We start from the raw sequence: 25,280 nt of genomic DNA on the forward strand, positions 1-25,280 counted from the left end.
GATGTGTTTTAACAACAACAAGTAAATAAATAAATAGCCTACAACATGCTAGGTTATATTTTAATATGTATGACCCTGGAGCACAAAACCAGTCTTAAGTAGCACAGGTTTGTAACAATATAGTGTATGGGTCAAAATTATAAAATTTTATAGAAAGATCATGTTCCATATTGTGTCAATTTCCTATATATCAAAACTTATGTTTTGATTGGTAATTTGCATTGCTAAGAACTTCATTGGACAACTTTAAATGCATTTTTTCTGTATTTTTACATTTTATTTTTTTGCACCTTTTTGACCATTGGCCCTTTTGACTGGTTTTGTGGTCACGTTTTGTTATAAGCTATTATGCATGGCTTATTTGTTTTCCAGCTAATGAACGATAAAAACAACAGACAATCATAATCTACTGACTTTAAAGAGCTGGAAAGGTATCTCGTGTTGTCGTAGTAGTAATAGTTATCTTCTTGGTGTGAACGGGACTTTATACCTGTTTATGCAAAATAAACAATGTTTAAATTGTTGCCCATTTTAATATGGGTGTCTATTACCGTGTATCGGAGCGTGAATAAACCAGTTTGTAACTTGACCTGCGTCAGTAGAGACAGATGTCGCCTTGAGGAAAGCTCAGAGAGCGGCTTGTGCTGCAGGAAACCAAGGCAACCATGGCAACCGCAGATATTTCGTCGTCGTGGAAACACAGTTTAACTGGTTAAAGTTTCATCACTCTGAACATTAGATGCGGAGACACGTCTGCTGTAAGTATATCAGAGTATGCTGTAGGTAAAGTATGTATCTGAATCATACAGTCTTCACTCTTGCATCTGGATAGGATCGAGCTCTGTTTTAGTATTTTAGGGGGTATGGAATGATGTAGGAATCGCCCAAAGTCAGCTTTTACTGGATGTGACTGTAATTAGGCTAATCACTTTGGCTATAAACGTTTGACAGACGAACATTAAACATACATATCTCAATATAATCATAATATGTAAAACAAGCATATAAACGGCAAACACACACACTTAAAGTTGAATTAAGGAAATATATGACTCTTTTGCGCCACCTAACGGTCACCCGGATATAGCAGTTCAATATAATAATAATTATTATTGTTATTATTATTATATTTTCCCTCTGTTATTTTATTTTATTTTACCCCCAGAGAGTATATTAAAAATAAAACAATGCCCAAATATGTTAAATAAATGTTAATGTGATGTAGGCATATTTTGTGGATATATTTTGTGGTAATATCTCTGAAACTTGCATGATAAATCCTGGTGTTTATTAAAGAAGACGTACTGGGGCTTTGTGAAATCATATTCATAAATATGTTCATATGTTGTTATGTAATGTTTTTGTTTATTTATATATATTTTATTTTAAACCCAGAGAGGATATTATATATTAAACAATGCTCAGATATGGTAAATAAATATAGTCTTATATGTATTGTAAATTATATAAATAATAATAAGTGTTGTTTGCACAGTAATATTTATAATTCTCAAAAGGTTAAAGCCTTGTGTGACCGAACACATCCCTGCATATTATATAATGCATCCATCCATTTTCCAAAATATTATATTATATGATATTGTTTTTACAGGTTTAGTTATATTTATTATTATTATTATCATCATTTTGTTATGTATTATTTTATAGGCTACTATATAATTTTAATTATATTTTTCAGCTATGAACCAAAAACTAAAATACAAATTATTTTTTGGCCGGATCTCGAGCTAATATCCCATATTAAACCATATTTCAAGTAGATACATTAGCGTTGGCACAATATTTCCCACACTAACTACAGTAAAACTACACGTCCCATGATCCTCTGCGGCAGCAGCACGAGAATGGAAGTCACGTGACATATGGAAAGTTTGTGTCCGCTGTTAGAGGAGAAGAAAGCTCTGAGAAAGATGCATGAGGAGGATGACAGCGCTGCCAATCCCAGCAGGAACTCCCGGATCCTGGCGGCCAGGTCTTTCGATGTGTCCGACTGCGACGGCACGAAGGAGCAGAGCGCCAAATTATGCGGCTACCTGAACAAACTGACAGGGAAAGGGCCCCTGAGAGGCTTCAAAACGCGCTGGTTTGTGTACGACCCCAGGAAATGTTACTTGTATTATTTTAAGACTCCTCAAGACGCCCTTCCACTGGGACACATTGAAATAGCGGACGCTTGTTTCAACTATGATGTGGAGGTGGGAGAGGGGCTCTTTGAGATCCACACCGAGGGGAAGGAGTTCCTGCTCAAGGTATAGGCTATCGATATTATAGATCTGCCCATGCTAATAAAAATCAAATGCATGAGACCGTTTTCCATATAAAGATTAAATGCACTGAATTTATTGCCTTGATTTTGAAAGATGCTTATCTTAGTGCATTTTAATATTGTGAACTGACTGTACTTGCAACAAGTGGTTACAGACCATCGCTACTGTCAAAAGCGTATTTTAATGTTTGAGCATAAATTAATATTTTCCATTTTATGATTTTGTCATGCATGCATAATTTCGCTCCTTTTTCCTATTATCAGGGTTATTATAGTTAAAATTATATATATAGACGTATAAACATCAGGGTTATTATTGGATTGGATGAATATTACGATAAATTATAAATATTGTACATTAAAAATATGTTATGAAATAAAAGTTAATAAAAAATAATACTGAAATTAATAAAAAATTAATTAAAATGACAAAGCACAGCAAAATTGTAGGTAAAATTAAAACGGAAGCTGAAAATGTTATTTTAAATATTATATTTTAATCAATTTAATTGTTTAATGTAAATTGTATATGAATATGTAAAGTGTAGCCCTTAAAATTATTGTATAAAATTGCGGATGCCAGATTTGATTATATTTATTTAAGGGTACATGTACTGAGAAGGGAATGTTTCTTTACACAAAGCACACTGGCTCAGTCATTCAGCTGTTGTCAGGATACAATATAACATACTGGACTCATCAATGCTCTAAACAACTTGCCTCATGACTGGAGAATGTAGGACTATAACACAAGGTTGCTGTTGTAATTGTGCAAGCTCTGCAGTAGTTTGGTCTTCTCGCTGGACACAGAAAGCGGTTTATCAGATCTGAATCTATTTAGTAATATAACAGGATGTCGCTTTCTCAACTTCAAGTTCATTTTCTATGTATTTACTTCATTTTTCATGTATTTCACGGGCCCTCGTGATGCTGTGGTGTAACTATTTGTGATCAGGAGCTAGGTTGAAGGGAATGTCTTCAAACAGATCGTCAGTGAGACTGGCACAGTTCCCAGCACGCCTGTACTGACTGAAGATGAGCTGTGTGTACCCTTTAACTAAATGCATTATGGGTTTCAACAGGCTGTTGTTGGGTTTATTAATTTATTCAAAACTATATAAAAATGCATGTAAAAAGCATGTTTTTATCCTCTGAATTATACATCTGAAGTCAAATTTGTTTTAATATTTTCATAAACTCGAAAATGTCCAGGTAATACAAATACAACTGTCCTGATATCATAATGAAGGAAAAACCTAATTAAAAGAAGGAAATTGTTTAAAAGAAGTAAGTAGTTTAAAATAATCTTTTATTTCATAAAAACATATTTAAAGATTGAATTTTGGTCTTTCAACCAAATCAAAATCATGTGGTGCAATTGACTAATAAATAATTAAAGTGCAAAAAAACAATAAATAAAAGAATCATTCAATTATATAATAGAGATTATATTAATAGTCTATCTATATATCTATAATTAAAAAATATTTAATGAAACATTAATTAATATATACACACAAATATAAATATAAAAAATTATTAATTATTAGAAATACAATATAAATAAATATTTATGAATAAAATATAAAGTTGATTATGTAAAATGTAATGGTATTTATGAATTAATTATTCATGATATTTGTAAGCAATACATTTTACACTGAAAAAATATACAGAAAATGTTAAATAAGAAAATAAATGTTATTAGTTTTCACTTGATGATATTTAAAGGTGCATTAAATGTAAAGATTTTCAAAGGCATATGAATCCAACATGAATACAAAGAGTATGTTTCAAAAACCTTGTGTTTTAAATTAGATTTGGAATTTTTTTCTTTATTGTGGATACAGCCAATGACTATTTATTAGCGTTTAAAACTTTTTTCTGTTTTTTACATATATTTTGTTTCTCACAGTTAAAGAGCAACTTCATCACCGAACCGTAAACTGGAACTGAGAATGAAACAAGCATGATGATTCTCAAAGGGGACAGTCACATTCACAACTGTCCCTGTTCCTCCCTAGACTACTGTTATACCACAAAACAACAAAACAAAAATAGAGCCTTGGTTTCACACTACCTTTCTTTCTTCTTTCTGCGTGCAGGCGCCCAGCAGGCAGGTGATGCATTATTGGCTGCAGCAGTTACAGCAGAAACGATGGGAGTTCTGCAACATGTCTGGCCACCGAGACAGCTGGTGCTCCCCCACCCCTTTTTTTCCACATACGGGCCTGGTGGCCAAAGATGCAGGTGAGATATATGGAGAAGTGAGCAGACTGTGACGAACACACAATGCACTGAAAGAAATAATGATAAAAATCAGCTGTTGGTCATGGCCTCTATTCATATGTGGATTTTTTTTTAATGTTGTCATATTGTCAACCTGTAGTTTGTTGCTGCTTATGTGAGGTGAGTCAAAGATCATAAATGTGCATGATTCCTCAGGCCATGTGACACTGTTTTACATAGTTTCCAGCTGATTAATATACAAGTAGAAGGTTATTTTTTAGGCAGCGGCTATTTGCACTAAGTGTAAATAGCAATGGATTCTATTTACACCAAATGAAAATAGTATTTTTTTTAATGATATGCTATTTACACTAAATGCAAATAGCTATAGGTTCTATTTACACTGTTAAAATAGCAAGATTTTCTGCTATTTATATACTACTTATTGCAAATAGTGGCAATTATCTGCACCTCAGTATTGTAGTACATAATAAAACAGTACGCAATAATAACGTATTGTTAAATTATAGTTTTATGTAAATTATTGCCACCTTATTGGGAAAAAAGCCCTCCCTACACCTACCCTAACCCTACCCGATACTTTATTTTCAACTTTTTGATTATTTCCTTTCCGATGCGATATGAGATTTGAAAAGGGAGAAAAAAAGTTTGGCAAAAGGCGGGTTCGAACTCTGGTTGATCACGTCAAAAAGCATACGCCTTACCATCTACGCCACTGAAACTGATGTAAAATGAGCGTATTTTTTCAGTGTTGACTATTCCAATCACACCTTGGTGGGTGGATTTAGTGTAAATAGCCTTTGCCAACAAGGTGGGCTATTTGTACTTCGTGTAAATAGACACTCCGTATTTTTTATTTGTGAACATGTACTATTCAATTTATGTTTCTGATAACCTTAAAAATATTTTTCAAATTGCATGAAAATTAGTTTTGTATACACATGTATGCACAAGTTTTCTTTTAATTAGGGACTATAAAAGTTCTTTAAACCCCCAGACAGTTTTGTGGTTTCTGCTGTATGAGAATAGCTGTAGCATTTAGTATTGTTTTAGAAGTTGAAAAGGCAGAACCAAAACAAAAAGCCAGTGTGCTTCCTCCTTATTACTGTCACTTAGCAAGCCATTTTTTAATTAACAGAAAACAAATGCACCTGTGAATCTCTATGCAGTAATCATTTAATGAAATTACTTAACATAGTTGTTACTGACCATTGTTACTGACCATTGATAACAATAGTAAAGTGAAGCTAAATTATAGTAAACTTTCTTGGTATCACATTAATGTTTGTCTTATGGTAGTACAGCTCTATTTAAAATATAGATATGAGTCAGCAACATTATTATTGCACCAGAGTATCAGAGTATCACTTTATGTAGTGGTTTCTGATACTTCCAAAATACGATATTTTCATTATATGAAGATTATAGCTCTGCATATAAAAAGACTGATTTAGTGGGGTGTTTTAATCGAATAGATCACTCAAAAATCTAAATTTGCTGAGAAATTACTCTCCCTAAGGCCATCCAACAAGTAGATGAGTTTGTTTCTTCATCAGAACAGATTTGGAGAAATTTAGCATTACATTACATGCTCACCAATGGATCCTCTGCAGTAAATGGGTGCCGTCAGAATTAGAGTCCAAAGAGCTGATATAAATATCACAATAATCCACAAGTAATCCACACCACTCCAGTCCATCAATTAACGTCTAGTGAAGTGAAATGATGCATGTTTGTCATAAAGAAATGTATCATTAAGGGGTTTTTAACTTTAAAGTCTGTTAGTTCATAATCCATAGCAACGCTTCCTCTACGTGAAAAAGAGATTCTCTCTTGTCCTCTCACATCAAAATCCACGACATATTTGTTTTGAACTGACAGCATATTAATGCACAAATTAACACACATATATGCTGCAAGATAACTAACAAGGATAACAGGGTTGACAATTTTAGAGTTAATTTAGACATTACTAACCTTGTGCATGGAACTACATGGTGTTTATTAGAAATAGTTTATTGCTAATGTTTCTATAAATATCTGCTTTACTATAATCCATTCTTTACTGCACAAAATCACAGTAACAGGGTTGATCATTTTTAAGATTGTCCTCTATGGACAAAAATACAAAAACACAGAGATGATCAACTATAAAAAGAAGACATTTGTAAAAGGATGCAATTTTGACAGGTATAAGCAATTGTAGTTTAATTTAATAAGGGATATTTAATTGTAACAGTGTTGCATAACCTGGGGAAACACCTTTAATTTCTTTTTAAAAATGCATTATGTAATCTATACATATATAATTATATACATATATATTATATAAATAATTTTACATTTCTTTTCATCAGAATCTACATGCAGTATTTATTCATACAACAAACTGTCAACCCTGTTACTGCTGTTAGTTGGAAAAACCCATGAAACATTGAGTGTTGATAAAAAAAAATGTGTCGGCTGTTTATGAATAAAGTCATTATTTGAACATATGTTAATGAGGGATACAGAAAGCCTTTTGTAGGATGAAATCACTTGTTTCTCTTTAGTGCAGATTTTCTAACTGTGACTGTTGAGATATGCAAATGAACACTGATAACTCAAACTGTGACTGTGTTGTTTTAGAAGCAATGCTCTGTGAGAAGCCCAACGAGAGCATGGAAAGTGTTCGGAGTGACTTTGCCGTGGAGATGGACAATGACGGGTTGGTCGGGCTCCAGTTGCTGCGTAACCCTGTGGCACAACCTAACGCAGCTCTCAACTCCCTCCGACACTGGGGCTCTGAGATCAGGTAGGAGGCTGGGAAACTCATGCTGGGATGGACAGCTATTGGGCATCATGTGGCATCAAGGTTTACTGTATTAATTGAAATCCTGCATGTAGAGCAAGCATTATGAATTATAAAGATAAAAGATATTTGTAAAAGAACAACAACTGTAATTATATAAATAATAATGAAGTAGATAAGAAATTACAGTTTGTCTGTTTGTTTGTTTTTGGGGGGGGGGGGGGGGGTATATTTCTTTATTCATTCATAATTTAACTGTCCTAATGCTTTAAAACTGTGGACAAAAGCTGTTGTTGTTTGGTCTGATAATGTGAAAATCTCTATATAGTTTGTATTAAAACAATATTAGAAACCTAATATTAGAAATATTAGAAAAATCAACAGATTGATTATCAAAATAAGTGCTAGTTGCAGCTTAAGTACTTTGTAATGAGAAAAGAATATGCTCTTTCAAAATATTGTCATAATATTATATTAATATGATAATTCTATCTGCTTTCAACATTAGCCAAATCAGATTGAAACCTATAAATAATAATAATTTTGGCAATGCAATCAACTATAGTCTGATAACTGACAAGTTGTACTGTAAAAGTATTTTGAGTATTGTGGTTGAGACAGAAGAATTTGTCACTTTTAATTCTCTTTATTTATGCATGTCTAATTATAAATGGACAAAATTACAGGTACATCTGTAACTTGATTTAGAATTATTCATATTTAGCTACTTTCCCAACTGTTGCCATGTGTGAACTCTTTTTCAAACTTTCCAAAAGACTTTGGACGCGTCTGTTTGGATGACGTAATGCTGAAGTCGGCCAGAGGACTGAATCTGGGTTTCAGCAAAGATAAACAAACTAAAATAGCTGGAAATTCTACAGCAGCTCCATGTTAGCTTTTAAGAGGCTGGCAATAGAATACTTTGACCCTTTATGCAAATAAAAGAAGACTTATAAATGTCATGTGAGAGAGGTTAAAAAACAGTAATCGCAGAACATTATGACATCAAGACAAATGTAACACGTATGCCATATTATTACGTGTTTGAGTGGAACTTTTTTACCATCTCCAGATTTCAAATTAACTCTTGACAGCATTTGACAGCAGTAGTAGCAAGTTCAGTCTTTGGTTACATATTATATGAATTTTGCTTTTCTGTACCTATATTGCATGATAACATTTCCTTGTTTCTCCCACCATCTATCAGAAATAGCATGTCTCACCTGCGGGCCGGCCGAGGAGGAGAAAACAGGCGCAGTGTGTTTTACACAGCCAACAGTGAGGACTGGGAGATGGTGGATCCTCCACCCAAAGACACACCAGAGCACAAACCTCCATCTGACGGCCAGCGCCGGGAAAGCCCATCTCACCTCCAACGATGTAAGATGATTGTTTAGATATTTTAATGACAAACAAATGATTCAGTTAAACTGAAGGCCTCTGAAACTGTGCCTGTCTTGTCACTCCTGACCGCCCACAGACTCCATTGGCTCAGCGTTCACGTTTGACTTCCGCAACCCCTCGAGAATGAAACGGCCCTTTCACGTGGGCTCTGGGAAACCCAACCGCAGTGCAGAGAGCTCGCCGGTTGAATGTAACGAGACCAAGACCTCCGAACTGCAGCTCCGCATTCAGAGCCAGCAGGAGGAGATCAACCAGCTGCAGGAGCAGGAAAACCAGCTCAGAGAACAGCTCGCCGGTCAGAAGGTATGATATGAGTAAATCAGGTAGGGATGTCAACCGGTAGAGATTTTGGACTATTGTCTCTATCGCAGTTACATGGTCATGAAAACTTATCATTTGCAATTCATTTTTAAGCATTACGGTTTAAAAACAAGTGATTTTAAGCAGTTGAAACGCAATCAGCAGCGAAAGAGAACTCATTTTGCTAAATGTGTGCGCTGACTGTTTCTGACTGCTGTCAGAGAGGCGAAGGAGTATTGAATGGAGTTATATTTGTAGGCCTTGAACGGTTATACACACACTTCTGTGTCAAAATGCCCGTTTTTACAAGTATCTTCGGAAACAGTATTAAACAGTAACATTTAGGTCTTCAGTGAAAGCAAACAGCTGAGAAAGAAAACATGTGAAACAGTATATTGGATCCAGGCAGCTCTTAAAGTGACAGCAGTCTAATATTCCTGCTGTCTGTCAATCATGTTAATCAAACGACAAAAGAGAAAGTCTCTCACTGCTCTTGACTAAATTAATTTTGTAACTTTAATAAGAAGAATATGTATTTAATGTACACAGTGAAGAACATTTCTTATTTATTCATTTTTTGTCCTATTGCTTGTAATAATTTTTTATTCTTATTTCATCGCTGACTATTTACTTGTCCTCAGTGAGCTTGAGTTTAGGTTTTGTTTTGTTTTTTAATCTCGGCTAGTATTAGTTTATTTTTTTTGTAATACTGACACTGGAGACAAGAATTATGAAATGTCTATACTATCAAAATTTGGATATCATAAAGACCTTAATTAAAGCAAAGATAACTATATTGTGATATATCGTTACCATGAAATAAAATTACTCACTTCGTGATATAAGATTTTGGTCATATTGCCCACCCCTAGTAGGGACCAATGTTTTTTTTTTTTTTTTAAAGCCATGAAGACACAATTAAGTTTTATCCTCGAAGGTCATAAACTGTATTTTATTTTTGTGGTGTTTAAGCAAGCTGGCGTTAGTATAAAATGTTAATTTGCAATCCCTTCCTAATTCTCAACATGTTCTGTAAGTACAGTATTTGCTTGTGGGATGGCAGCCAGTAAATGTGTCTACAATTATTTTATTTCAAGTTGAAAAAAAATCCCCATGTTGTAGCATGCTGATATAGTCTTACTGCACAGGCTAGCAGCAGTTCAAAACAGAATTTTTTAATAGGAATGCCATAGCTGTTTTCTGATAGTTCCTCATTCCTTGTAAAACTCATACATGGGTATTTCCCATGTACAAGTGAATGTTGACACAGTGTCTGATTATTCTACTCATCCTCTACATTTATAATTCAAAGACTTTTCTTATATCTACAGTACCTTCAGGTTTTGGTGCAGTAAGCCATTTCTTACATCAGCTGTATATTTCTGTGTGCTTTTCTATAAAGGTGTCAGCACATCTTAAGCAAGGGCCTTGAGAACCACAAAATGGGTACTGTTGTTGTGCTTTTCCCTTTAAAGTTCCCCTTTGGCCCCTGGCTGTGCTTTTAACATTCTAACAACTCTAGATAATGATTCTGTATAACATATAAACAATACTATGTTTATTCATAATTACAACATTATTGATAATATTTTATTAACATGTTTTCTTTACCATTTGCATATTCCCTAAAAATGTTTTCAGTTACTCACTGAATTAGGTGTGATGAGACTTATTGACTGAAAATACAGTTGTTTTATTAAAACATGCTGAGAAACTTACTAAAAATTTAATTTTACAACTTAATAAAAACATGCTGAGAAAAGTATCTATCAAACTAAAACTTGATCCAAAGACAACAAACTGAGCAATGGGTCTCTCTTTGAAACTGCATTTCAGTTCCTTGTCATGAGGAACTAGTAAATTGAATGTTTGTACAGAATAATGGTTAACTTTATTTGATCTCCAGGTCTCTTTTTTTTGTTATATCAGTTTGGTGATAATTCACCAGTCCATGACGATAAATGACGTTTGATAGCTCAAGGTTATCAAAACCTTTCTCCAAAATGATGATCTGATTTGGAAAACAATACCTAATACAAAACCAAACTATTCTAGGGTCAGAATGTAACACAAATTGCTTCCCGAACAAACCCCCAACTTATTTTGACCCCAGTTAAGAGTGCTACCAAAGCAAGTGTTCTGAGTTCTCTTTATTGTGCCAAGCAAATTAAGCAAGCAAGTTGATCTTATGTAAAGACTTCGTGCCAGCTGGTTCAAGTGCAGGGGTAGCCAACCCTGCTCCTGGAGGCTACGTTTCTGTGGATTTTAGTTCCAGTTCTGCTCCAACACGCCTGCTTGTTAAGTATTTCAGAACACATTGATTAGTTGGTTCAGGTGTGTTCGATTAGGGCTGGAGCTAAACTCTACAGAAGGGCTGGGCAACTTCTGTCTTGGAGGGCCACTGTCCTCCAGAGTTTAGCCCCAACCCTAATCAAACACTCCTGAATAAGCTAATTAATGTCTTCAAGATCACTAGAAAGCTGCAGGCAGATGTGTTTGATTAGGATTGGAGTTAAACTCTGCAAGACAGTGACCCTCCAGGACCAAAGTTGCCCAACCCTGCTCGAAAGGATAGTAAAGCCCTAAACACACTGCACGATTTTCGGCTGTCCCAGACCAAAGATTGGCATCGTGAAGCAATCGTGGCGATTTCTGTGATCGTGTCTTCTAATCGGTGGTCCTGTGTCGTATAGTGAGAGAGGTTCAAAGACAGGCGTTGTCATGGTCTTGCGATCAAAGATAGCCTACGATACACAGCATGATCATCGCACTGTTTGCAAGTACGATCCACGTTTACTGACCAACCAATAAAAATGTGACATAAAATCAACGTGACATGCCACTTTTTTTCAGCACACATAAAAAATACAACTGCTAAAGTGTGATTTGTCATGCTCTTTTTTTTGTTTACCACTAGCGCATGCTGATGACATTTTATTCTTTTGTAGTAATGTGCGTCGTAGCGTACGAGTCAATAGGTTTCATCATCATACACAGTTTACATGCATGTCGTACCCAAGTTTATTAGATCCGTGTTGCACAGTGTGACATGCAGTGATCTTATAGGATTGCTAAAATCGTGCAGTGTGTTTTGGGCTTTAGGTAGTAGGCCTTCAGGAGCAGATAGCTACCATTGCAAACTTTGACCTCAGGATTTAAAGAGTAATCAATGACTACAAGGATCCCCATTTTGTTTGATCATTTGGTGTTTCTGGGTAGTTTATCCGAGTAATTGATAGGTCACTGTGCTCTGCTGAACTATCTCAGAGGCTTGAGCTTCACACAGTATTCTGTTCTACCAGGAGTTGGTTCATCTTCTCCAACAAACACTACGTAGCTCCCAATGCGATTGGCGTTCCACTGTGTCTCCTGGGAACATGGGGCCTCACAGTCATAACCAAGCTGAGAATGAGGTGGACAAAGCCCTGGCAGAGCGGGACACCCAGATCAAAGACCTTTGTGGGCACATGGAGAAGCTAGCCTTGGAGAAGGAGAGTCTTCAACAGGAGTTGAAGAGTTTGAAGATCAAAGTTGGGGAGATAAATGAACAGCTGGGCATGCTCATGGAGACCATTCAGGCCAAGGACGAAGTCATCATTAAACTTTCCCAGCAGAGTGGTGATGAAGGAACCCAGTCGGCTGAATGCAACTCACCTAGTGCAACTAGGGAACAACAAGAGTTGGACATCCTGAAGGTAGCACAAGAACATCCTAATATATGCATCTGAATATGTAAATGTGTTTGTGAGATTGTAAATCAGTGGGAGCGTAGGGTGAAATATATCTGACATAGGCAAGAGCTGCATGCAAGACTAAGGCATGTTAGAACACGTTGAGTTCAAGTCAACTCTTTGAGTCTTTTATCACAAGACCAATTAAAGTCTCGGATACTTTTGGTAGTAGTTTTCTATATATTGAAGGTTAGATTTATAAACGCTTCATGACTGTTTTGTACATTATCTTTGGTGTCTCACATATTACGTTTTGTGTTTTCACACTTTTCCAGGACAGCCTTCAGGGCTACAAATCCCAAAATAACTTCTTAAACAAAGAAATTCTGGAGTTGACGGTCTTAAGAAGAAATGCTGAATCCAGAGAGAAAGCGCTGGAGGCAAAGGTCTGTGACTTTAGCTACGCACTGCACACAAACCACCCTGGATGTTATGTTTGCAGATTCCTTCTTTGTGCCATGTTAGCATTTCCTTTTCCCTAGCATTCCAACCTTTGCAAGGTTGCCTGAATTCGAAGCTTAAGTTACATATGTTTTTCTTTAGTTTTAATTTGCCTAACTTTCGATCTGACCATTTTTAAATGGTGGCCGTTTACGCAGTTGGCTAGAGCAGTGCTGATCGGGGAGAATGGAGGTGCGCTCACTCTGTTGGTTAGTAAGACTGCCACTCAAGGCATGCAAGTCATGCATATGCTCTGGAACAGAGTAATATCGCGTCCACATCGCAGGCTTTTTGATTAGCAAACTGCAAAGTCTCAAATCACGATTGCGATTCGATTTCGATTAATCGGACTGCCCTATTGCCTGTGCATGTTTTTGATTTCCGAGGAATCATTTTTTTTTGTTCTTCACATGTTCTTTTTTCCTTTGTTGTGTGTTCTACAGTGCACCAGTTTGGAGGCCAAGCTGTGTCAGCTGGAGAGTAAGTACCTGGTTCTATTACAGGAAGTGAAGTCTCCCGTTTGCTCCTCTTCAGAGCAGACCTATAGTGGAGAGGTCATCACCCGCTTACTAGAAGATGCACTACAGGTGGAGAGCTCTGACCAACAGGAATACCCTATCTTCAAACCCAATGCTGTCAGGTATCATGCTGCGAAAAATAGTATTTTTCTTGCTTTTATATGTACAGATCCTCAGTGTATACCTCCTTATTGCAATCTAGATTATTTATGCAAATTTAGCTGGAAAAATGTGTTATACAGAAGTTGGCAAGATAAAGAAATCACAACCATGAAAATGTTGACCATCCTTTTTAAGATATAAACATGTTTTCTGTATTCAGGAATTATTCTTAATTTCAACTGGGGATTTTTACAGGGGTGGTGAGAGAAAAACACAGACGTCCTGGATTCAGAAAAAAAAAAGCCCGATTCGGACGGTAATTGTTTCTCAGGGGGACGTAAATGATTTTCACCATATACAGGGGGTAGTTGGTGATTTAATTGCCGTCCGAATCCAGGACGTCTGTGTTTTTCTCTCACCACCCCTGTGAAAATCTCCGGCTGAATTACCTACTGTTTTTTGACAAACACCAAGGTCGTATGGTAATTTAATTGCTGTCCGAATCCACATCTCTGAGTTTATGAGAAGAAATCGATTCAAAATTCTGTGTTTAAACCCTTTTTGAACACTCCCGAACACTGTACAGTAACTGTTGTACTTTGATGTAATTTGCATACATATTTATTTCTGAAATGCTGGAAAGTATTTAAAAGCGCAATACTTCATAAGTGCTCCACCACAGTGAGTGAGAGCAGAAAGAGAAGAATAGCACGTAAACATTCGAAATGGGTCTTTATTATGGCAGCAGCAGGTATGCAATACAATTTTAAAATGTGTATTATAAACGGATATATATCACGTATAATTATATATAACTGTAGCGTGTCTATTTTGCTATTTTTAAACAGAATTAAATAATAAATAGGATTATACATGATAAAATATGCTTGGAATAATAAGAATATATTTTACATAATAATAAATCTTTTTAAATACATGTCACACAATAATAAGAATAAATTTGCAAATAAAATTCATTGACTGGCCACGTGAGCAGCGCATTCTCGGGTTCGCATGATCACAGTGATATGTAAATTAATTTTTTACAGACGTCCATATGAGAAACGATTACCATCCGAATCGGGCTTTAGGTACAGTAGCAAAAAAAAAAAATACCGGTTTAATTGTAGAAGCCTGAGAGAAGGTAGACATGGTCATGTACAAGGAAAATTTTGATTGCTGGTACCAGAAACCTTGTCTAACATTACATGTGTAGGTACTTGTAGGTAAAAATTATACAGAATTATAGAATTTGGCAACTTCAAACTTTCTGTTACCAAGACAACAGTAGAACTAGCTCGGTCACCATCCAGTTTGACTTTTCTTTTGTTTACTTTAATTTTTGTGCTGCCACCCTTCTAAAGATCCCATCTTCAATCGTGTTTGGTCGCCAACTAGTTGCTTATTACTATGAAATTTGGCTTTGTTACTTTATAGATTGTTGGCTCTTTTGTTACGAATTGCTTGTAAACCATATAACCAGTGATACTGTTTACTTTCTCATTTAGTGAGTATGATATTTATGGCTTCAAAACTGTCCCAGAGGAGGAGGATGATGAGGAAAAACTTGAAGCAAAAAAGAGAGCGCTAGACCTGAAGTCCCTTTCCCTGACAGACCAGGAGACCTCAGTTAGAGTAAAGTGGGACAACTACCTGGCCATCACCATGAACAGAGAGTTGGTTCGATCTCCAGAGCTTAAAGCGCTGATGCGAAGTGGCGTTCCCCATAACCACCGTTCCAAGGTGTGGAGCTGGTGCGTTAACTTCCATGTGAAGAAGATACGAGACGACGTGTCAAAAGACTATTACCAGAAACTTCTGTCCACGGCAAACAAAAAACCAAACCCGGCCTGTAAGCAGATAGAGCTGGATCTTCTCCGGACGCTTCCTAACAACAAGCACTATGCTTCTCCTGACTTGGATGGCATCCAGAAACTCAGGAACGTGCTGCTGGCTTTCTCCTGGAGGAATCCAGATATCGGCTACTGCCAAGGCCTCAACAGGTATCAGATCCAAGCGATTCCATCAGCTCTCAAGTTCATTGGTGGGGTGTTTGTGTTTCCTCATGTCTAAAGTTACATCAACATCTTAAAATCTATAGACCTGAAAGAGATTTCTGATTCTTTCAGGCTGGCAGCTATTGCTCTTCTGTATTTGGACCAAGAAGATGCTTTCTGGTGTCTCGTGGCTATTGTGGAGGTTTTCATGCCACGTGACTATTACACTAAAACACTGCTAGGCTCGCAGGTACTGTTTCAAGATTGTTCTCTCTTTCACAGTCAAGAAAAATTCCCCAAAAACTGGCGATTGGCACACGGGGCTTTGACAATGTCTTTGTTTGCTGGATATGACTCACTAGCAGCAGGCTAACGGCACATCTCTTTTCTATTCTGTCATCTGTCACAATGACGTTGAGTTTTCAGGCTCCTTTCCATCGACAAGACATTAACATGCTTGTTGAGCAAACTTTACCACATTTTGGCCTTATGAACAGTGTCATGTTTTACCTTAGTTTCCGGTTACTAACCGCATGATTGTATGCAGAGTAACTAGCCAAGTGCTTTTCAATTGAAACCACATTATTGGCACGCTGCTAGTTATGGCATTTCATTGCTGACATGTGGCTGCAGCAGAGTCCAAAATGAACTTTTGCCAGACCTGCTAATGGTGACTGAATTGATTGTTTTTGACTGTCTTGTTTTTGATGTAGGTAGATCAGCGTGTGTTGAAGGACCTGATGTACGAGAAGTTACCCAGGCTTCATGCTCATTTTGAGCATTATAAGGTGGACACCTCTCTCATCACCTTCAACTGGTTTCTGGTTGCGTTTGTGGACAGTGTGGTCAGTGACATCCTCTTCAAGATCTGGGATGCTTTTCTCTATGAGGGACCCAAGGTATTGAGAATTATGTAGATATGGTCCTTCAACAATACTACTGAATCAAACAGCTGTGTGCTGACTTTATGCCATTAATGCATCATTTTCCCTTGAAGCCTGGGAGTTATTCATTTTTGTCTAATTAATAGTTTATATAACCACAATACAGATGACATGACATTACTGACAAATCTAAAATGAGCATTGTAAATCCTCAGACACTTAGATAATATTTTAATACTTGCCTTTCTTATGATTAATAATGAGTCATATTAGTCTGGTTGTTTCAGGGTGGCAGGACTCCATGTGTGCTGATAGTTTTGATGTCTCTTTTTAGATCATTTTCAGATTTGCTCTTGCACTCTTCAAATACAAAGAAGAGGAATTTCTAAAGCTCCAGGATCCCATGACCATTTTCAAGTACCTTCGGTACTTCACACATACAATCTTGGATGCAAGGTTTGTGCTTCAGGTGTAAGGGATAGTAATTAATGATCATGAAATACACTTTTATATACTTTTTTAAAAATATATTATTTTCACATAATCATAATTTTTTTTGGACTAATAACAAATACACAAATACTATAATATTATCATTATTATTATTATACATATTAATTATATTCTCTTCTTTAAATGTTTTGACATTTTGTAATCATTTGTGGTTTGATTCATCAGAGTTGGGAAAACAACTTGATACACGTCAGCTGAATTAATAATAATAATAATAATAATAAAAATGCAGTGCACGGATAATATCTATTTTTTATTATATATTATACATATGTATTTTTTGCAGGAATGTTGTCTATATATCTATTATAAATAATAAATTGAATAACGTTGTTATTTATATAGTATTAAATATTTGTAATAATAATGATCGTTTTTTATTATTATTGTAAATATTATAATACATTTTTATGTATTTTTGCAGGAACTCTATCTATCTGTCTCTATTATAAATAATCAATTGAATAACATTATTTTAAAATTATTATTTGTAATATTATTAAATATTTGTAATAACAATAATCGTTTTTATTATTATTGTAAATTTATATATATAACCAATTTTAATTTAATCATAAATAATAAATTGAGTAATATATTATTATTAAATGTGTAATAATAATAATAATTGTTATTATTATTATTATTATAAATATTATATATAATCAATTTATGTATTTTTTGCAGGAACGTTATCTGTCTATTATAAATAATAAATTGAGTAATGTATTATTATTATTTATATTATTAAATATTTGTAATAATAACCATTGTTTTTATTATTATTGTTGTTGTTGCTGTAGTAAATATTTATTATATATATAATAAATTTTTTTCCTTAATGTTTTGAAATATTTTTTTATTGTACTGTGCTGTTTGAGTTGGGAAAGCAACTTGTTTCATTTCAGCTACCATTTTACAGGAACATTGTCTATTATTTATTATATTTTCAATTGATTTATTACCTTATGTTATATATGATCTTTCGTTTCTCACAGGAAGTTGATGAGCATGGCCTTTGTGGACATGAACCCATTCCCACTGAGGCAGATCCAGAACCGTCGCACATTCCACCTGGAGAAGGTCCGTCTGGAGCTCACCGAGCTGGAAGCCATCCGTCAGACCTTCCTGCGGGAGAGAGACACCACCCTGGATGGCCGCACACTCATCAGTGACGACGACGAGGACAGCTGAACCACAGCCAATAAGGGACCAGACCTGCAAAGCTGATTAGCCAATCACATTGTGTCTTATTCTCTTTTTTGTAGTGTATTTCACTTAACAAACTGTGACTTCAAGAGACCAAAGAACAGTATTCCTTTTGATTAATCAAAATGGACATCTATTTTCATTGTCTTGTCCAGTATTTCATCCATTTGTACATTGACCAAAATCAGTATTAAAGTAAATTATAATACTTTGCATTTAGGTAGTAATGATTGGTGCGGATTGGACAAGTGTCAAAATTCTGATACACTTTCATTATGCTGGACATATTAGGATGTACAATCCCGGACGCCACTTTTTCTTTCAGCCGCACTTATTAAACTTCATTTGTTTATTTACTTGTAATAATCATATCAGTGCTTGTATTATATTGAATGATAATTTGATTTAAATCAAATTCAAGTTTACGAGGCCTGCCCTCTTTCTAAACATTCGGTACTTTTCGGTACTCGGTAAAGTAAATTTGCTGTCCAGTCAAGGAGTGGAAAAACACACATATGTGTTAGATCTACCTAACAGTACTTCCTGTCTGCTCAGGACGTGATTACCAAACCCTGCCATATTGCATGACTTTTTAACATGTTTCATAAGCATCGGTTCTCATGTATTTAGGTTCTAGATGCAAAATGCACATTTGCTGTCAGTCTAAAATCCACAGCGAATCCTGAAGCTGCTCAAATTTAAGATAATGTGGAAAATTTGAGGTTTTGCTTGTTTGTTTTTTCTAAGGTTCTAAGAAAGTGTTTGTGTTGTATGTTGTTACTGAAATTCACTTAAAATTAAAAATGGAGTAACAATCCATAAGGGCCTGTCTAATGTCTGAATAACTAGCACTTTTCTTAACTTTCAGTGTATAATTTTGCTTCTGTCATTTCAAAGTCATCTGTTACAGACGTGAATGCTTGGAAAAGCTGTGTACCCTTTTAAATATTAGTGCAAGTACATTTAGTGCAGTTTATATATATTTTACTCCATATCATTATGGTATTGAATACACACATTATACATTTGATCACCTGCTAGTATGACTGCAAATGTCAAGACGAACAAAACCGTAAAACTGATGATTTTTGGTTTTACTGTGAGAGCCGGTCTCTCATAATGGCCAGGGTTTTGCATGTAGATTTTGTCACCCACAATTCCTTTATAATAGAACTGTGTTATTCTGTTATTTTAAGTCAAACTAAGCCCATGTTCGCATATTTCATTCTCTTTTTATAAATTGCAGTCTCAGGCTTGTTGGGACATTAGTTGTCCAGATAATCTTTCATATTCTCCATGTTATATAGCCATAACGTATGTTGACTTATTATAGCAGTTTTCTTATGTCTTCAGCGAGTAAGCTATGATTTCAAACCATCTTTGATGCTGTTGCTCGATGCAATGCATTGCACAGGCCTTAATGTGTATACAAAATTATTGAATTATTTGTAATGTTTCTGAAACTTGTCTTATGACATAATCCTCCAATTCTGATTTTTTTTTTTACTTGTGCATGATCATCGAATAAATTTCTGTTGCATACAATTGTTTTAATTTTGTTTGTGTATTTCTTAAACATCTCAGTAGCCTCCTCCATAAACAATACAACAGCTGCAAAGGTCTTTCTACATATTTTCTACAGGAAATACTGCATTAGCACAACAAGAGAGAGGGGTAACCATATCTTAAACCCTTCCTGTTTTGTGATGGTTATATAATATTAAAATATCAAATCCTATAGCACCTAAAATATACTGTTAATACACAGGCTGTATGTAATTTTCATGTAAAAAAATACAATACCCATATTATTTGTCGACTATATTAGTTTGTCTCGCACAGATACAACCTCTGATGTTGCTTACCATGACCAGCAGATGGCGATAATAGTGCAAACATAACGGATCAAACAAATAATACAGTAAATAATGTCGAGTAACTTTTTAATTTATATCCCAGACCCCAACATTCACAGCGTGTTCTATCAACTCCGAATCCAAAGGTGATAACCGGGTTTGAATGAATCACCGTAAAGGAACCGAATCACATGAACGATTCATTCGCGTGAACGTGTTCAAAAATGTGGAAGAAAGTCCGACTCTTTCCTCAATTCGGTTCTTTCGAACAGTTTAAACAGCTTGACTCAAATCCCAAATTATTTGTAACATTTCCGCTATTATAATAACTTTTTTTTTTACCACACTAGTCAAACTCTTGGTTCTCTCCAAATACATCAATTCACTTGGTTCTCCATTTGTTTGAACCGATTCAAATGATTCACTGGAAAGAATCGCCAATCTGACATCACCGCTCAACAGGTGGCGCGAGATTGACAACATAAGAGCGTGCGCTGCTCCAGTCTCACTTCAACACCGCGAGAGACGCGCTCAAACCCGGGAATATGCTATGCTTTATTTCAGCGGAATAGAGTAAAAAGTGCTATTTCTTAAAAGAAAAGGTAAGACAAGCCACATTTTCTTATTAATTTAAAGTGTCAACGCTACTTCTTCTTGTAATTCAGTGTGTCTTGTAAAACTTGTGAGCAATGATATAGGAAGAGATGTTATGTGTGAATGTTTCTCATGGTTATTATGTTGCGCTTAGTTATAGAGTAGCTATAACAAACAACAGTAGCCTACAGTGTTTTCTTACACCTGTAAGGTAAATATTTATCATGATATTTATCAAAGTACTTATATTCTTTGCTTATTTATCAATGAAACAGTAAGTCAGTATGTGATGAAACAAATGCTGACAGCAGTCTCAATTTCACCGGATAATTCATGACACTGAGAAGCCTCATTTTCTTCTAAAGAAAGTCACGATACGTCAATTTGATCCTACATAAGACTCTTTTTGTCTGATGCCTTCATACCTTATATCACCAGTAAGCAAAGCTGCTTTTGTGGCATTCTCGCATTGCCTTATACGTCCAAGTGAGAAAGATGTGATACATGCTTTTACACCTTCTTGGAAGTGAAGGAATGTAGTGCAGCATGCTGGAACATGTGCTTATGTGTCTGTGACTTTCAGAGCTGCACTCTACAATTCTGCAGAACTTCCTAAGCCTGTGTGCTTCTCGAGGGACACCTTAAGACAGATTTGACCTGCTGTCTCCTGTTTACCGAGATACAATCATCATCAATGAGGACATTAGGAATGGCTGTGTTCAAGCAACAAAAAGTGGAGGATTTCTATGATATTGGTGAAGAACTTGGAAGGTAAGTGATATAATGGGTTGCCTGAGGATGCTTTGTTATCGCTTCCAGCTTTTGTGGGTTGTTGACTAGCCAGTAAGTTATATGGACCATCCCCCGAGGGTATTTATGGGACAGGTTAACAGCTGGGGAGCTAGAGTTTGGGAACAAAAAGGTTTTACTTGACACCTGCCAAGCTTCTCTGATTTGTCATGTCACTGGACAATAACAAAATGCATCCAAGGTTTTACAGTATATCAAATCTGTAATGGAGGATATAGCTTAACCTATAATGAAAATTCATGTTGTTTAAAATTGTATGGTTTTTTTCTTCAGCAGAACAAATAAAGGTTATTTTTTTGGCATCCATGGTTACATGAAGAATCTTTAATATGGAACCTTTCGATACAAAAGGTTCTTTATGGAGAAAAAGGTTCTTTAGATTTTTTTAAATGTTTTTCTCACTAAAAAGTGGTTCTTTTAGGAACTATTCACTGAAACGTTCTTTGAGGAACCAAAGATGGTTCTGCAAAAACCCTCTTTTGGAAACTTTTTTTAGGGCTGTCAAGGGTTTTGGACACTACTGACTTTCATTTTATGGACAAACAAAACAAAGGACATTTTTCAATCGCTTTAGCATATCAAATTGTTACAGTAATCTTAAATAGGACATATTAGTTGTAAAATATGGGAAGGATCTAGAGTACACTGAACAAAAATGTGAGGGCCCCCCACCCTCTTTTCCCTTGGCACCGGTTCTCATTCTTGAGTCATGTTTTGTTCTCTCTGACAAAGCACACTCCCCTGCCACAACAGGCAAGCTTAACACTTACTAATGCACAAAAAAACTGTTATAATAACAGCATTTCTACCATTTTGGCAGAAGGAAGTTGCAAATCCATCCAGACAGGAAGTGCTAAACTGCATGAACATTCAGGAAAGGTGTATAGTCTCACACCCAGGTTACCGCCGTGTCTCTCCCCTGGTTGTAGGTGAAAGTCACCCTTTGGCGCTTATTTGAAGTTTACTAGAATATACAAGAAAGGCCATAAAACTGTTTTCAGGGAAGCTTGGAAAAGCATCCTCCTGTAATTGGGAAAGGTTGCTCCCTTTTGTCATGGATGCCTCCTAGTTGAGGTACTATTGGCTTCAGAAGAAAGACAGATGTTGGATATTGTTTGCAATATGTAACAGGCTCAGCCATCTGCTTGGATGGCTTTGTGTCCCACTCAAAGGCACAGTTTCTATGACACACCCTGGATTAGATGAGATATCTGACCTCCCTTGCTGTAACTGAGAACGGGATTGATAGCACCGCTGTACGTTCACAGGGAGTTACTTTATATTAATGAAGGACCAGCTTTGTTTAAATGCAACTAGAATTTGAAGCTACATTTTCTGAAGAACTCAAAACTTTCCAAACCGAGTTTGAAGTTAGCATGTTGCTAAGATAACAATACAGTACTGTAATAATCTTAAATAGCACAAATACTGGGTAAAATGTAGTTTTTATTTTCTTTAAATGCACTGAACAATTATAATATAAGTGGTGTTTGCCTGTACAGAAGTAGCCAAAACATGCTTAGGGTGTTGATAGGTGGATTCTTTACTGGTCTAAAGGCCTGTTCAAACAAAAAATGATAACGATCCTCTGTGTCATTATCATTATAGTTGTGGTGTGGACTTCTTATAGAATATTTATAGTTATCATTATAGTTATTGTCGTTTGTAAACGGGACTTAAAGGGATACCCAAAATGAAAAATGAAAATTACCCCATGATTTCCGACAAGCCATCTTAGCCATCTTTCAGGTGAATAAAATCAGAGTTAAATTAATAGGTATATTATTAAATAGGCAGTAGACAGCATTGCAGCTCACTCGGTTTAGAACACAGCCTTAGTGTTAGGTTTAACATCTATACTTAGTATACATTTAATAGCCTAAATATGAGCCAAAAGTAATTGTTACAACAGAGAACATATAGTAAAATAAACCTCATTTTGCTGAGACTACTACAGCACAAAGTACAAAAGCTAAAGGTTGTTAGCTTAGCTATGTGTGTTAAAAGCAATCCTGTCCTCTTCACACTCAAAAAGCCTATAAGTTCTTTTGGTAATGTTTTGGTTTTCTTTTTTCAAAATGATGCCTACGTCACCACAGACATGTCATGGAGTATTTGAGGTGGAAATGCTCACACACACTGACACGTATCTTGCGTGTGAAAGAGGAAATAGCTCAAATGTGGTTTCACAGAGCTGTGTGTGATGATCTGTAACACATTAGCAGCTGAAAACATGCCTATCAGAAGAGGACAGTTAGAGAGAGAGAATGAAGGAAAGAATGAAGAGACTTAAGGCAAAGAATTGTTCACACTCACAAACTCCCACCAGCGTTCATGTTCCGTGTGGGACTTGGAGGGACTGGCTGTCATATCACCGCATGAATCACCTGCTTCAAAGGTTGACAGTGTGGGACAAATGAGACCCTTTATGCAACCACTTTGTTCCCTGGAGGTGGGGGCTTGTTGCTGACAGGAGCTTTATTCAGAGATGATTACAATCTCTATAATGGACTGATGACAGTGTACAAGTTGGCTATATTTGTCATTGTACATGTTTGTTACAGGAATATATGTTGACGTAAATCCAACATTTTTGTAAAAATGACTTTTAATGAATTTTAATGAAAAATGAATTTAATTCAGATAATTTTCACTCACAAATAATTACTAAGATAAGCATTGTAAACAAAGAAACTGCAAGTTGCACATTGAATTAAACAACTTTGAAGTACAAAAACTGAAACAGTATTTTCTTGTACAACATGCTCCAATAATCTTTGTTTAACTGACAACTTTCAAAAAATAATGTTTACATAGTTTTTCATAGTTGGCATTATTAACCACTTTAACTTATAAAATATGTATGTATTGAGAATATATTTAAAATATGACGGCCTTGAGTGCTTTTTGTTTTGTTTTTTGTTTTAATGTAAAATAATTTAAAATAATAAAATTATTCTTATTGTAGACATTTTATTTAAAAATTCACTTGCTCTCTCTTAGTATGATGTTTCGTCCAAGCTATAGTAAAGGACTAAAGGTCTATAAGATCCAGTTAGTATATATTGTGCATTAATATCACAGATACCAGCTAGTTTGCTGGTCGACAGGTAAGATAGAGGAAGAGCTATTATGTAACACATTATACATAGTGATCCTGTTACATTGCTTAACTGTGCCTTTGAGTCAGCGGGCTTTGGCAAACCTGTGTCTTTCATGAGCAAACTTATATTTGTCTAAAATATTCAGTTTATATAGATCTGACTAGTGTTGTCAAAAGACCCGGTACTTCAGTACCAAGTCGGTGCTAAAAAAATGAAAACATCATGGTACCAGGTTTTTTCAAGTACCGGTGGTAAAGAGTACCTGGTCAACCCGGTTCTTGACCCATACAGCCCCGTGCAGAAAACGCAGACGGAATCTCGGAATCCAGTTATAAAATGGAATTTACAGTTTAACAGTCGATTCAAATATGAAAAGTCGATTCAAATATGAATCCTGCATATTCTGTGTCTCTGTGTGAATGAATGAATGGCATAGACGCGCGGTTTTGTTTACTACATAGACTGAAGCGCGTATGAGCTCGAAGTGAC

At 35.7% G+C, this 25,280-nt stretch overlaps 2 protein-coding genes across 4 annotated transcripts in view; both read left to right on the forward strand.

The window, feature by feature from the left end:
* Positions 1-597: 597 nt before the first annotated feature.
* Positions 598-19,979, forward strand: LOC306866710 (TBC1 domain family member 2B-like). 2 transcript variants are annotated; one of them, XM_079411995.1, is made up of 13 exons: positions 598-758; positions 4,393-4,537; positions 7,166-7,331; positions 8,536-8,708; positions 8,809-9,035; positions 12,335-12,727; positions 13,039-13,149; positions 13,648-13,844; positions 15,333-15,827; positions 15,954-16,071; positions 16,535-16,720; positions 17,040-17,161; positions 18,217-19,979. In XM_079411995.1, the coding sequence occupies exons 2-13, from the start codon at positions 4,411-4,413 to the stop codon at positions 18,410-18,412; spliced, it is 2,511 nt and encodes an 836-aa protein (XP_079268121.1). In that variant the 5' UTR covers positions 598-758; positions 4,393-4,410; the 3' UTR covers positions 18,413-19,979. The 2 variants fall into 2 exon arrangements, with proteins under 2 accessions (XP_079268121.1, XP_079268120.1); XM_079411994.1 differs by lacking the exon at positions 598-758 and adding an exon at positions 1,841-2,270.
* Positions 19,980-20,743: 764 nt separating this feature from the next.
* Positions 20,744-25,280, forward strand: part of LOC306866749 (death-associated protein kinase 2-like) — a 32,439-nt gene continuing 27,902 nt past the window's right edge. Inside the window, exons 1-2 of one of the 2 annotated variants that reach the window (XM_079412078.1) lie at positions 20,744-20,885; positions 21,461-21,648. In XM_079412078.1, the coding sequence (XP_079268204.1) occupies positions 21,572-21,648 (77 nt within the window). In that variant the 5' untranslated portion in view covers positions 20,744-20,885; positions 21,461-21,571. The remainder of the gene's footprint in view (positions 20,886-21,460; positions 21,649-25,280) is intronic. The other variant, XM_079412077.1, reaches the window with a different exon arrangement.

This window comes from Barbus barbus (assembly GCF_936440315.1).
Source record: "Barbus barbus genome assembly, chromosome: 48".
In the NCBI taxonomy this organism is placed as follows: Eukaryota; Metazoa; Chordata; class Actinopteri; order Cypriniformes; family Cyprinidae; genus Barbus; species Barbus barbus.

Bases quoted from the DNA above. Each gene is read 5' to 3' on its own strand.
- LOC306866710 (XM_079411994.1), top strand. From the start codon at position 1,884: ATGGAAAGTTTGTGTCCGCTGTTAGAGGAGAAGAAAGCTCTGAGAAAG. The intron at 9,036-12,334 runs GTATGATATGAG...CTGTTCTACCAG, and splicing joins AACAGCTCGCCGGTCAGAAG to GAGTTGGTTCATCTTCTCCA. The intron at 16,072-16,534 runs GTACTGTTTCAA...TTTTTGATGTAG, and splicing joins AAACACTGCTAGGCTCGCAG to GTAGATCAGCGTGTGTTGAA.